Genomic DNA, 15,654 nt, shown 5'->3' with positions numbered 1-15,654 from the left:
TACTACACTATTTTAACTTAATATATTTATTTACAAGAAAGAATAAAATTTATTATAAGAAAACATGAAACAATGAATTTACAATTAAAATTACAAAAAAATATCTCGTAACGTAATGAATGATGCGGCGAAAAGATCGACACGTCTGTATAGCATCAGGCCTCGGCCGGCATTGTCTGTACACGGCGTTTACGCACACATGCGTACGCATTTTGTTCGAAAATAAGAATATCGGATTTAAAAAAAATCTATTGATTTTACTAAAAAAGTGAAACCGAGGTTAAATAGTATATTGCTTGTAGAATAATCTGACAAAAAACCAGAATTATGGAACGTATATAAGTATAGTTATTATTGATTAAAAGATCTTTTTAGAGGTAACTTTGTGATTTTTTTCTATCGTACCAAATTAATTACATCATGTTTTCAAAATAACAAATACTTAGCATGTATCCTGAAGATTATCATATATTTTTTTCATTTGGTTTACTGCATTGGATCATATACTTTTTTGCATTATAAAACTTGCATTTAGCTCATGTAGTCCCCTTAATGAGGAGGTTTACTATGGACATTTTGGTTTTTATGATTAATTGAGCTTGGAGTTTAATAATTTCCTATTTATAAATCTGTAGTTTCCTATATTTATCGGATTCTTATTATATTTATATCAGTAACCGACGTCGTTTTTAAATCAAATATAACGTCGTTGATATACCAATACTACTTATAATAAACAAAACTATACGTTTGTTGAATATGCGTAGTAGCCGAATAGTATTTAGTAGTAGTAGTTTGATTTACATAATGTCCTGAAGTTTGGCCGCCAGGACGATTACTGCGCATCACTGCGCAAACACGAGTTTACTCTCGTAACCCGCTGAGTTACCATTGCCCACTACTAGAACCTGGGTGTTAAAGATAATTTTTCGACAGAGAACCTCAGATTTTTTTATCGACCCGTACAGGTTTTAAACTCACAGCCTATAGCTTGACAAGTAGCTACCAAATCTAAAACATAAGCGACCGTCAGGAGAACACATGTTAAGAAACATGAAAAAATATCTCCTCAATTATTAATATTGACGGTGCTATTCTTTCTTTAATCTAACATAAAGTAGCCAATTAAGTTATTCAATTTATTTATAAAATATAACATTTAAAAATAACTTTAATGGCAACATTTTACTTAAAACGTCACCCGTCTCTGCAAGTGTCAAACTGTCATTCAGCTTTGTGAAACGGCAAGCGAAATGTCCGATTCCGCCGGCGATAATTCAAAACCTCGAGTAGTAGTATTAGGAGGTAGAAAACACTATAATATATTTTAACACGTTGAAAAACGAAACTTTTGTATACAGTTTAAGTCATATTTGAAGAGTATATAATATAGAGTTTTTAAATTCTATAACGGTTTCGGAAAGTCTTAGTCATCGGGTGACCTAAGTGTTTTTTTATTGTCTGATCGTGCTATTTGCTTCAGGGTGCGGCTTCATTGGTCGGAACCTGGTCGACTATTTGATAACAAATGATTTGGTGAGTTGGTTACGTGTGGTGGACAAGACTCCACCGCAACTGGCTTTTTTAAACTCGGCGCACACTAAGGCTTTTGAAGACCCCCGCGTTGAATATAAAAGTGCAAATCTTATTAATCCAAGTAAGTTATATAGATTTTTTATATTTAAATAACTCAGAATGCTACCAATAAATTATCTAATACACAGAAATAATACTAATTTATTCAACTGCAAACATTAATTTATGAATCCATTTTTAACATCAATATTTAAGATCCTTCAAAATTAAAAAAAAATATTAAAAAGTAGTTTACAATTTCAAAAATAACTACACTTTTTTTTATTTAATTTAATTTTTTGACTTTTATACATTGTCTTAATAAACATAAATTAATTCCAAACTTGTTTACTAAAATCAAATCAAATCAACTTTATTCAAGTAAACTTCACAACGAAGCATTTTTGAATCGACAATATTAAAAAAATTACCACCATGCACTAAAATTATGTAAGCACCTATCACATAATTTTTAACCATATCATAATGTAATTAGAGAATATTCATTTGCATTATATATATTTATATAATTAAATTCAATACATTTCTATGACCAGGTGTTATAAGTACCAAGTCAAATTTTAAGTATTAATAATTGCAAAATATAAACCACATATTGTTTAAATAATAATAAATTTATTTGTACTTAAACGGCACCAGTTTAACAAAAATACTTGTCTATTGAAATGAAAAGGCTTATGTTATATACAATGACCAATTCCAGATCATTGTTTCTATTCCAATTACCAAAATAAGGAGTTATTGATATTGGTCCTTTTAACACCAGGCCAGTTTGTATTACATGGTAACAAATGTATGAATTTAATAATTTCCTTCAATATAAACCCAAGTGTTAACGTGTCGTTGACATTTATTATGATAGCTTATCAACGGATGAATCATTTTAATAATATAATGCTACTGTTGACCACACATTAACTGTAGAAGTAAGATATAATTAATTAAAACAAAATTATATTTAGAATCATATTCAATACGTTGAATGTTTATTATATTTAAACGTTGCCACTAAGCCTCAATATTTAAGTTATTGCGTTGTGTGTTTTTATTAACGCATCAGACGTGACATAACAGATTTATACATATATTTTTTTATGTATTGTAATGTCACCTTATTGCCAATGTACCACTAATCTCGGGGAAGTAAGATACTATATTCCTTGTGCCTGTAGTCACACTGACTTGTTCTACCTTTAAACTGGAACCAAGTACTAAGTATTTCTGTTTCTCTGTGCGTGTGAAAATGTAATGGGTGGATGGTACCTTTACCCATGGGCTTGCACGTACTACCAAGTTATTGTGTATTTTTATATATGTTGATGGATTTGCTCCCCATGCTAAGCTTTCATAAAAGACAGAATGAGAGAAATGATGTGGTTTTTTTGATGTGAACTTAATATTTAAAAGATTTACATTTTTTAACTGTATTTCTCAAACATTTTTTTCTTTATTTATATGAATGAGTAGTAAATTCTGAATAATGTATGAACGTATAGCTGAAGTTTCGTATTTCAAATAGTTTTTAAACACAGCTAAAATGTGCTTACTGTGAATTTAGTGTAATTTGACCACTAAAGACAATTAACCTTGGCGATGATTAATTCTTTAGCAAAATATAAACAGGACAAATATTTGAATATTATCGTCAATCACTCTTATCACATGTGATAAGGTAATTCTTTACCAACAAATGTCACATGCATGTCCGGTTTCTTTTTTTTTTATTTCCGTCGTAAATTTTATCTAATGCAAACTCTTTTAACAACAAAAAAAAATGGTGTTGTAGCTTTGTTACAAAATAATTGCGCGGTTCGAAATTCAAATGTTATAATGAATTTTAACACGTATTGGATGTAAGCGTCATAATTTTTTTATGTAGCGTAACTGCGACTTTGCCAATAAGCCTTTGGGTAATTTACAGCACAAAGGGCATAAGAATGTCGTGTCGTCGCCGTTACAAAGCAATTGTCCATGGACAGGCATTGAATGGTTCAATTGGGTCCATTATATGATGGATCATATCTAGTTAATAATGAATCCGTTATACCAGTCAATATAACATATTTTTTGCCTTAATTTTGGCAGACTGTAAATGTATAACTGTAACGTTTACGGTGATTAAATTTATAATAAACTAAAACATTAAAAACCCACACGTAGGGCCGTCTCAGCCCTTTCCGGGGCTCTATGGCACACAACAATATGTCTTATATCGTGTTGACCAAGTACAACATAGAAATAGTGGACAACTATTTTTAAACGATACTTAATTCATGTTAAAACAGTTGTATAATAAAGTAGCCTTAATTTTTTTTTCTTTACATCTCGTCACAATTGGTTGAAAGAACTAATTCCATATTCAAATTAAATGGGTAAAAAAAATATTGATCTTGTCGTCGAAGAGGGAAGTTTATCCAAAAAAATGTGACAAGAAAGACAATAATATTGATTAGTATTCAAGTGTAGCTACTAACAATGGCTGCCCTACACAATAGTCGTTAAAATGATATTGTGTGAATATATTAACCATGTCCGCGCCAGCTAATGTTGCGGGCGTGAGGGTATGCACTTTTAATGATGGGTTTAAAAAAATACCGATACATAATCACCTACTTCTACGTGTGAAATGTTTTTTTTTTAAATTTTAATATAGTTTTTTGGTCTAGAAAACGTCCACTATAAAACATTAATGCTCCGTGACTGATGTATATACTGGCTGCCTGAAATAATTGACTATTTCTTTAAAGTAAAAAAAACTAACATTAATTGAGTCAAGTTTTCATTCTGGGCAGTCTTTTATTTGGTCTTTGCCTCGGCGATCATTAAAATCTAAAGTTTTCTTTTTAATTACATTAATTTTCTTTCGTTTTGCGTTAGTTGCGTTTATATAATTAGTACCATTATTCAATTATAGTTCTTAAGGTAACAATGACACAACAAATACCTTTTAATTATTTTTAATACATATTATAACAAAATCCGTTGATTAAATAAACAGTGATTTGAATTCTTTTAAATTGTTTATATTGGATAGGGCTTTAGATTTCCAACAAAGAATATCCGTTATTCTACCTTATGTATCTTGACACGCTTATAATAACCTTATTCTGCAAGGAAGAACACGAAACTCACCGCAGAACATTTTTAATGTCTAAATGTGATATTTTATATTGACTATAATAATAACAAAATGTTTAAGAAATTAAATTAAATGTCAAAATTTCACGAGTGAGATACGAAGTGAAACTCATAGCGGGTTCCAGGGTTGTATTCATCATAACAAATATGCATATGAAAGACGAACGCTTTTTTATAGTTATGGTTTTTTTTTTTTTAAACTATTGTTGAACAGTAACATGTATATCCATGTTACTACTAATAAGGTTGCTTAAGTATAGGGAATATGTATATTTGCAGTAATGTTATGTTGTATTCAAAAAAATATATATTTTAAAGGTCGCTATATAAAAGTGCCGTGAAATTCTCATTGCTGCAAAGATCTGTCATCTCATTCAGAGACTTGGAACTTCCATTGAACTACTTACTCGTGGCAGATTTGCAGCAGGTTTTCTTTCCCCACTAAGCACGAGATAAATTACATACAAGCATAAATTAAAAATATGTTAACTTATAACTTAACAATGGTCGCTTTCGATTCACGTGTTTACTTTGTTTTGTTTCGCTTTGAAGGCTAAGTGAGCCAGTGTAACTACAGGCACCAGGGTCATAACATCCTAGCCCCCGAGGTTGGTGGTGCATTGATGTGATATAAGGAATAGTTATTATATCTTTCGCGCCAATGTCTATATCTAGTGGTAGGGGCCGCTTACCATCAGGCGGTCCATTTGCCAGTCCGCCTACCAATTACATAAACAAAAAAAAAACACAAAAACGTCTAAAAGCCTATTATACTGTTTGATAGAAAGAATATCGAACATATCTGTTAAAAACTATCAATTATCTTCGTCATCTACGTACGTCGAATGCTTAGGCTTAAGGTTATTAATAAAATATTTTATTGATTATAAAATTTATTTTACTCTTAGTTACAATTCTTAAATATGTACAATATATTTTTGTGCGTGTTTCTCTTACGCATACGGCAGCGGTAGGCATTATTGCCTAATAATGACACTAATAATGGGAAGCCAGATAGTCTGGCGCCGTAACGCGTAACGTAACGAAATAGTTTACTTTCCCATCAGAAGTTATCACTTTAAAAATATTTTAGGTAGTCCATTTATTAAGGAAGCTTTTAAAGTATATACTTTATTTTACGCCATGACCAAAATGAGCATACCTTAACTCAAGTGAAACCGCGTGAAGGATCTAGTACATAACAAAACCTACCGTTACTATCCTACTAAAGTTAGTGTGGCGATTTATTCATCCGTTGATTTTTTCAGCATCATGTGCAAAAGCGTTAGAGCCAAATGGATCCCAATGGGACCTAGTAGCCAACTGTGCGGGCGAAACGCGCGTGGGGCAGATGGAGGCAGTTTACACGGAGGGCATCTTCACACTCAGCGTGAACGTCGCCAAACAGTGCGCCAACTTGAAAGTACCAAGATTGGTTGAAATATCCAGCGGGCACATGTATAGCAGTGATAAGGTATGCTTCATAAATAACTTACCTTTTTCTTCTAGCTATAGACTCTCACATCCTCCAAATCTTCTATCCGCGCTCTTTGGACCTACAATATAAGATTCTCGTTATATAGAACACTAAAGAACAAAATAATAAATTCTCAAACTCAAATTGTGATGCTGCCTGCTAATAAACATATGAAGGCAAATAAATATAAAAAATACAACTTATCGATAAGATACACCAAAGGCACGGACAACATTTCTGTGTACATACAAATAAATCAATAAAATAAAAGAATAAGGATTTGGAATTGAATGGGCGTAAGGGTGTCTAAGTGTATATTCTTTTCTGCGCCCCTGATAACCTGTATGAAAAAATTCATGATGATTGGTTGGGTAGTATGTATGAAATGCGTAGGTAACACACAAACGAAATTTCCCATTTGTTATATTTGTTAAGATTTATATGACATCTTTGTAGCTGTATTCGTAATCGAGTTAACATTTTAATTGTTTGTCTAAATGGCGTAAGTGGAACGATACGACGAAGTACTTTATTCATTAGTCGAATTAAACTTTACTTAATTTGGGGTGGCAGTGTAAGGCTTCTCGTTTCACAAAACACGAACAGTTATCAGTATTCCCTTGGAAAATTTTAATTAAATGCTTTAGTTGTAATGTATATGTCATGTTGTCATGTATATGTACGAGCGGCCGCTTCGCTCGGCGTAATTCAATTTTCATTATTATTTTATCTTTTAAATAAAAACAAGCACCCAATGTACAAAAAATTTGAAGACTTCTTTTGTAATTACTAATTGAAAAAAATGACTCGACAAATAAACATAAAACTTATAAGAAGATGCAGATTTCAAAGTTTATAACCATCTACCGACTATTCCGCGTCGATTGGTGTCTTAGTCTTATTATGAAACGTCTGGTAGTTTAAAAAAAAAAGATGTACTAGCAGATTCAGGCACACGCTACGTTATACCTAGATTTATACTGTATAATAAAATAAAACGGTACTTATTTTAAGTCAAAACATTCCTATATGATATGCGTTTTAAAAAAAATGCGATATTTTATAGACGATAAAGATTGTTATGTAAAATCATTGCGAAGTTTCACTTATAATTTAGACAATTGACAGAAATGGCGTCAATTTCAGGTTATTTTTGCAGTTATACGATTTCTAAGTGAAATTTTATTATATTTCCAATGGGTCGAACTTGATTGGTTAACAAATATAGACTTTAGTGTTTATAATACTTCACTTATAGAATTGTAATATACCATATTTGTATATATATCTGTGCTAGATTTTCCCCGCGACACCATCCGTGACCATTTTTAATCGATAAGACTCGTAATTTTTATGCATATAGCTTTCGTAAGAATCGGTGTTTTAATCGTGTTTAGGTAACAGACATACCTAGTTAGTTAGTACACAAATAATAGCAGTATAAATAATTTGAATATCATTGCGTAAAAAACCGATTTCGTTAACCCGTGCAAACTCGAGCCGACTAGTTTATTAATGACTAGCTGTCGCCCGCAACTTTGCACGTCTCTTAAGTGGCGTCTTTAGCCATTTGGTATAAAAAGTATGGTAATCGGAGTTCAATCTTGCTTTATACAAAAAATCATCAAATTCAAACAGTTCAATGGTTTGAACGTGAAAAAGCTTTCGCATTAATAATATTAGTATATATTATTATTATTGTGACATTACTCCGGAAATTGGTTTTGTTTTAATTAAACAAAAAAATAACTTTTAAGTGTCGTCTATAATAGCTTGTTTCACTAGGTAATTATATTTGTTATAAATAGCATGTAATTGTGTTTTCCTTCCTGCAAAATTATTAAGCGGGCAGAATAATATAAACACAAACGACACATTTTTTTTTATATAACAGACTCACTCGTGATTAGGTAGGATAATAATAATACTGATAGAATAATGTTTTTAATCAGACACGAATTTGTAAGAACGAGTTTAGGTTCGGATCCAAATACTCATCGCGTTTTTAATGCAATCAAATCAAATCAAAATATACTTTATTCAAGTAGGCTTTTACAAGCACTTTTGAATCGTCATTTAACAAACTATTTAAAGCAAAGCTACCACCGGTTCGGAATGTAGATTCTACTGAGAAGAACCGCCAAGAAACTCAGTAGTTACTCATTTTCAGTAGTTACTCATTTACAGAGAATTTCTTGGGAGAAGAAATCTAAAAACTTTTATTGGCTCGACGGGTATCACTAAAGATTTCTATCATTATCAGCTAGTCGTTAAATCAATTAGGCAATAGGTCTCGAAATATAATGTTTCTGATTATGCAGTACAGTAGTCGTTGCCCGCGTCCTTCCTTGGTGTCTAATCTTCTTTCATAGCATGTTTCATCAAATTCGCTTCAGTGGTTTGGCCGTGAAGAAGCAACAGACAGGCAGACAGCAAAATGATCTCGCATTTATAATATTAGTTTAGATTTTGCACAACAATATCTCCTGCTTTAGTTGACTAGTATTTGTGTCGAAATTCGGTGAATACTGAAGAGTATGTCGTACTGTTTTGTCTATATTTAAGACCGGGGTATTTCCGTCAGTATGGAAAATAGCTAATGTTATTCCTATTTATAAAAAAGGTGATAAAGACTTAGTCGATAATTACAGACCGATATCCATACTAAATCATTTTGCTAAAGTATTTGAATTCATTATTTGTCAATCATTATCAAAATATAGCTCAAAAGTTATCTCAACAAAACAACACGGTTTCTGTAAAAATAAGTCTACTATTAGCAATCTTGTAAGTTATGTTACAGATATCTCCAATTGCGTTGATAGCGGTATTCAGGTAGACTCCATCTACACAGACTTTACTAACGCTTTTGACAAAGTTGATCACTTAATTTTGTTACGCAAGCTAAAATATTATGGAATACACGGGGAGCTACTGCGATGGTTAGAATCTTACTTAAAAGACAGACTGCAACAAGTAGTAGTCAAAGGTTATAATTCACAGACTTATACTGCATATTCGGGCGTTCCGCAAGGTTCCCATCTTGGTCCTATACTATTTCTGTTTTTTATAAATGACATTACGGACTACATAAATCACAGTGAGTGTTTAATATTTGCTGATGATCTAAAGCTGTATAGGCCTATTGAAACTGTTAATGATACAGTACTACTGCAGCAAGATTTGAGTGCTGTGCAAACTTGGTGTATTCATAATAAAATGGTACTAAATATTAATAAATGTCAGCATATCAAATTTAGTAAAAAAAAGAAAAACTTCATACCATCAACTTACTACATAGATAATCAATTAATATCCGAAGTTGAAAAGTTACGAGATTTAGGTGTAATTATAGATAAAAGAATACAATTAAAAGATCACATAGATACAATCGTAAAAAAATGCTTGAAAATGATAGGATTTATTAAAAGAACATGTCATGATTTTAAAAACGTAAATGCCATTCTAACTTTATATTTTTCACTAAGCCGTAGTATTATTGAATATGCTTCACCTGCATGGAATCCATCTTATAAAATTCACATTAATCGCCTTGAAAGAATTCAAAAAGGATTTACAAAGTTTTTGGCATATAAAGATAGAAGCTGTCCATATCGCGCAGACTATAATACACGACTGAAACACTTCAAACTTGCCACATTGGAGAAACGTAGGTGCAATCATGACTTAATGTTTCTGCATAAATTAATCCATGGTTCAATAGACTCGCAAAAATTACTTTCACAAATCTATATAAATGTCCCAAGAACGATTCCGCGTCACCCAATACAAAACACCTTCGCTATTCCTAGATTCCGTACAAATGTAGGAAAGTTTTCGCCTATTATCCGATATATGAGTCGTAACAATAATATCACTTCTCATGAGATTGATATATTTAGCCATAACAGCAATAGTTTTAAGAAAAAATTAGACTGTTTGCTCAATTTGTGTCAAGATTTTGTATTTTTTTAGTTTTTGCTTTTATTTCTTTTAATTTGGAGTAATTTATTATTGTTTTGGTTTCCTTTTTGTTACTTCATATCTTTCATATTTTTGTTGTTATTTTAAAGATTTATTAATGTAAGAGTGTAATGTTTTGTTATTACTTTGTTATTTGATGTGTAAAATGTAAACGCCTGTAGTGGTGTATCACACCGTACAAGAATGTATTTCTTACTTTTTCTTAAATATTTTGTGAATATGCCGATGGTGTTTCGAAAATTAATAAATAAATAAATAAATATATCATTTAGTAATTTCTAATGCGAATGCAACCGCGCGGAGTAACTAATAGTAAGAAATGAAATAAAAAAAATACAAGAAATGTGATTCTGTCACAACCAACCACCATTGAAGCAACGTGGTGGAGAGAGCTTCAAACGGTCTCTTCAACGGAAGAGGCCTCTAAGCCCAGCAGTAGGCAGTACTATATTTATTTAGTTAACTATTTAATTCCTAGCCACAAAATGAGGATTGTCCTGTGGAACCGTGGACGGTGGAGGGTCGTATGAAGAGTCGCGTTGAGCAGGAACTCAAGAACATGCAATCAGAATTGAACTACACTATACTTAGACCGGCCATTGTCTATGGAGTGGGAGACAGGAGGAGCTTGAGTGAGTATCGAATGGTATTTAATTATTATCATTGAGACAATTGGGAAATCAAATCAAGGATCAACTGAATGTAAAGATTGAACAAATAAAATTATTCATTCAATATTATATATTTGGCATTTTCACCTAGTTAAAAATAATTCGCATCTATTTCAAGACAAAAAATCATAATTCTTATTCCCTTTTCCAAAATAGGTTGTCTGCAAAAATTATGTTTCCGGCCACAAAGGAAACCTTTAAATTTAGTTTGTCTTGAGTAATACTCAAAAAATCGATAATATTACGTACATTATCTTCCATCATTGTGTTAGGAATATGTCATATTATAAAAAAGTAATAAAATTGTCTATTTGAATCTCATTGTCTTTGATAAAGATATTATACATATTGATTTAACCTCGTGTCAGTGTTTAACCACAAACTAAAAGACGTAATAATAGATCCGGGAAATAAGGTCATAGGGGGCGCTTAGTTATGGTTGCAGCTAGCCTAAATCCTTCCTATCTTTTCAACCCCACTCACGAGAAAGAGATAGCAGTATTTTATTGTGTAACATACTTTTGTTTATCATTATGGGCTGTATATATTTTTTTCTTTGAAGTATACCTTCCACACTGATAATAATTACTGTACACAGCCCCGCGCCTACTCTATGGCGGTATATACAAGCATCTGGGCGAAACGATGAAGCTACTCTGGACGGCCGACTTAAAGATGAACACGGTCCACGTCAGCGACGTCTGCCGCGCGATATGGGTCCTCGGCAATGAGCCCGAAGCGAACTGGAAGACGTACAACGTCGTCGACGACGCGAACAGCACCCAGGGCAGCCTCGCAGAGCTCGTGTCGGAGATATTCAAGATCAATCACGACTACTACGGAACGGCTATATCCACTCTGGCTAAGGTGAGCTGAGTACGCACGGGGATCGTAATTCATTTAATATATGTCTATAGAATTAATTCAAATCATCGGTCCTTCGGTCCCAATCTGTGCAAAGAGATATCAAATCGACCCTCCCCTCCACTAATTTATGCAATATACTACGTTACTCCAGAACGATATCGCTTCGGTGGCGGAGGAGGCGAACGACAAGCATCTGACGGCGTGGGCGGACATCTGCCGCAAGTACGGGCTGGCGCACTCGCCGCTGGAGCCGAGCGCGGGCGCCGAGCTGCTGCTCAACAAGCAGCTGTGCCTCGACGGTGCCGCGCTGCGCCGCCACCTCGCGCCCGCCGTGCCCGCGCCCTGTCGCGCCGCGCTGCTCGAGGTACGCCCCCCCCCCCCCCGCCTTGCGCTACTCGCCGGTAGAACTCTAGGCTAGGTCGGGCCAGTCAAGAGTTCTTAGGCTTTTAAAATTCTCATTGACGGCCCGGAGTTTGGAAGATGGAAGCGTGTGTGTATACGTGCCTCGGAAAGCACGTAAAGTCGTTGGTGTCGGTCGTCGAACTCTTTTTTATTGTGTCGGATCGCTGGCTGGTCTCCCGTGAGATGGGCCGCCGGAGCCGAAGTTGGTCACGACGACAGTATAATAACTCAGGCTACCGAACACCAAAGTTCTACTCCCCTCACTTTACGGCTCGAAGCTAGTCTTGTAACCGACGATTGCGGGTTCAAACCCAGGCAAGCACCACTGAATATTGATGTGCTTATAATTCATCTCGTGCTCGACGGTGAAGGAAAACATCGTGAGCAAACCTGCATGTGTCTAATTTCAATAACATTCTGCCACATGTGTATCCGCAAACCCACATTTTAGCAGCGTGGTGGAACATGCTCCAAACCTTCTCCTCAAAGGGAGAGGAGGCCTTAGGCCAGCAGTGGGAAATTTACAGGCTGTTAATGTTGTTGTTGAAAAGCGAAGAAACTAAATCCAATAATTCATTTCAGGTACTTCAAGACTACGCTTCCATGAATCTCTTCCCCCAAGAACTCCTGCTGTGACCGCCGCAATACTAATGACTTCGATTCGAAGCTATTTTTATGAAATTTTATAATACGCTCCATATTATATGCGATTTTTGAACCTTTACGCGACCGCTGCAGCGGAGCTGAGCTTATCGTAACTGAAGACATTAACTTGAAACGAAATTATTTTAATCATTTACATAGTAGATTATATCGACAACCTTCGCTGCCTTATCGAAATTATTTAAAACTTGTAATGACTTTTAACATTGATAAAATTTTAAATTCACTACGAAGTTGTCGTTTATAACATTATAAAATCTTTGACAAAAAGGACGAACAGTCCAAACTATCCAGGGTTTGAATTTATATTAATAAGGTTTCCATACTGTGATAAAAAATAAATTTTAACGGGCAGACAAATTGCCCAACATTTGGTCAAACTATTTTGTACATAACTCGGAATATAAAAACAGTACTAATCATAGACGTAAAAAATTAAGACTGGCAATACCAAAAACCACGTCATATGTTTTTTTTTTCTCGAAAAAATTTTAACGAATTTTTTTATAACTAAATCCCATCCGGTAGGAATTACTTAAATTAACTTTGAAAAGTGAATTATTTGTACTTAATACGATTTGTATCCTTACCATTATTTTTACTATTCATTTAAGTACTTAATTTTAAAGTATATTAAGAGAAATTGAAATTAAGAAAATACTTTATTCAAGTAATAAACTATTTTATATGAATATTTGTAACATCAATAGATACGTCATATTATATAATCTATGAACTAAATACAGATACTTATAAATATTCGAAAACTGTCAATTTTTCTAAATATTGTACGTCGAAATTAAGATCCAGCCAAAATTAAAAAGTATCACAAATAATATTTGTCTTCGAACATTATTTAATTAATCCTGTTAAATTATCGGCGTGTATTAATTAGTATGAGTGACGTTTGTTCTTAAAAGATGTCAAAGCGTGCGTGATATTACTAATGTAAAAACATTACAACAAAAATCAATTTATATAATATTTGCTAATTAATGCCCACCGATAATTTAACGCGGTTGTGTGCCTTCGTGACAGAACAGATCTATATAGTAGTGACAAAGAAATCCAAGTATATTTCATATTAAAATTAAGATGTATTAATGATCATTGGTGTACATTTACAAAGATTATATATTTTTATTGTTTTTAAATTCGATGAATAGTATACGAAGGCGTATCTGCGTTATTCACAAATAATATTCGTCATTTATATACATTCCGTACATTCAATTCTTACTATTCAAATATTTAGCATTTGAAATAGACGTATGTACATGGATACCACCGAAATAATGAGGATTCTATTATTTAAATATATTTTATTTTTTTAATAATTTTGTGATTCTCTATAAGCTGGCTGCGACGAGTTCTTCGTCTGCTTTTAAGCTGTTTTTATCTTGTTATTTTTAAAAAGTAAAAATCAGTAATGACTGTCAACTAAATATATTAATTATAGTATTGGTTACGGCAAATATTCGGAAAAAGAAAATATTGAATAGCTTTGAATAGACTATTTTGTATTCGGCTGGATCTAAATGAATTGGAATACATTATTACTTAAGTCTTTAATTGAAGTATGCTTTTGTATAGTCAGCAAAAACTAACTACAAATTCGATTTGATTTCTATTTTCTAACTTTCAATTGATAATTTAATACGACACTTGTGTTTTATGGTTTTAAATCACTCCTAAAAAAACCTAAAAATAAAAGATTACTTTTTGCTGACGGTACATATATTTTTCGTTTATTAACGAAAAACTGCTCAACTGTCAAAGCTTATAAGTTTTATTTGCTTGTATTTTAGGAATGCTTAATTATAAGACGCATTTTGAAACAAAGTTTCCTGCAATGTTTTCCTGATTTTGCATTTAAATTCGTAACCGAGCTACGGTGTATTCGGTCTTATGTAATTATTTGCAAATAAATGTATTGTAAAATATTTTCGTTTTATTTCACCAATCTACTTATAATTAAAGTAATAATTTAACAATGAATCGTTTACATATAAGATTCAATAAATATCGGTTTAAAGACATTTATTTCTCATAAAGAACACAAAAGTTCACTTATAATAAGAAATTCCAATAATTTTGCTTGGGGGTACATTTAAAAGTCTGCCTTATGAATTATATACAGTAAAATAAAATGTTGCGGGTAGTTAAATATTACACAAACATGTTTAGGTAGGGGTTACATTAACTTATAAATTATTTTGCACATATTCCATTACACGTTTTTTGAATATAGGAAAACTCTTGCTATTAATGATTAAGTCTGATAATTTATTATAAATTTGAACTCCTTCAAATAAAATGTTTTTCTTTCCATAGTTGGTTCTGGTTTTTGGAAGTTCTAGTTTATTACGTTTTCTAGTGTGGTATGTATGTGTTTTTTTATGAAAGTGTAATTGTGAATGTGTTTTATTTGTTATTATTTTTCTAATCAACATGCAGGTTTTTAAAGTGTATAATTGATTTATATTAAAAAAATTTGTTTTTTTGTATAATTCAACGGATGGCGTCATATAATCATATTTATAAAGAACTTTAATAATTTTATTTTGTAAAGTTTGTAATGACTTTATGTTAGACTTCGCAGCTGTTCCCCATATTTCAATAAGATATTCGATATGAGGTTTTACTAAAGAATTATAAATAATAGGACGAATTTTATTAGGTATACATAAGGAAATCTTACGTAGTGCACCTATCAAAGGGGATATTTTATTTTTAAGATGATCAATATGATATTGCCAGGTTAACTTGCTATCCATTATAAGACCTAAATATTTTTCATGATCAGTTTTATTTATTGGTTCGTTACAAATTGTTAGTTGGTCATGATTTGGTATA

General features: G+C 32.5%; 1 protein-coding gene across 1 annotated transcript; it reads left to right on the top strand.

Moving 5' to 3' along the window:
* The first annotated feature begins 1,228 nt into the window (after positions 1 to 1,228).
* On the top strand, positions 1,229 to 14,733 carry LOC125067327. Its single transcript, XM_047675866.1, has 7 exons — positions 1,229 to 1,305; positions 1,484 to 1,657; positions 6,003 to 6,208; positions 10,674 to 10,827; positions 11,465 to 11,733; positions 11,885 to 12,097; positions 12,718 to 14,733. Exons 1-7 carry the CDS (start codon positions 1,254 to 1,256, stop codon positions 12,769 to 12,771), a joined length of 1,122 nt encoding a protein of 373 aa, XP_047531822.1. The 5' UTR covers positions 1,229 to 1,253; the 3' UTR covers positions 12,772 to 14,733.
* The last annotated feature ends 921 nt before the right edge of the window (positions 14,734 to 15,654 follow it).

Source organism: Vanessa atalanta, chromosome 11, assembly GCF_905147765.1.
Source record: "Vanessa atalanta chromosome 11, ilVanAtal1.2, whole genome shotgun sequence".
In the NCBI taxonomy this organism is placed as follows: domain Eukaryota; kingdom Metazoa; phylum Arthropoda; class Insecta; order Lepidoptera; family Nymphalidae; genus Vanessa; species Vanessa atalanta.
The sequence above is the reverse complement of the archived record's forward strand: the minus strand, read 5'-3'. Positions and strand labels throughout refer to the sequence as shown.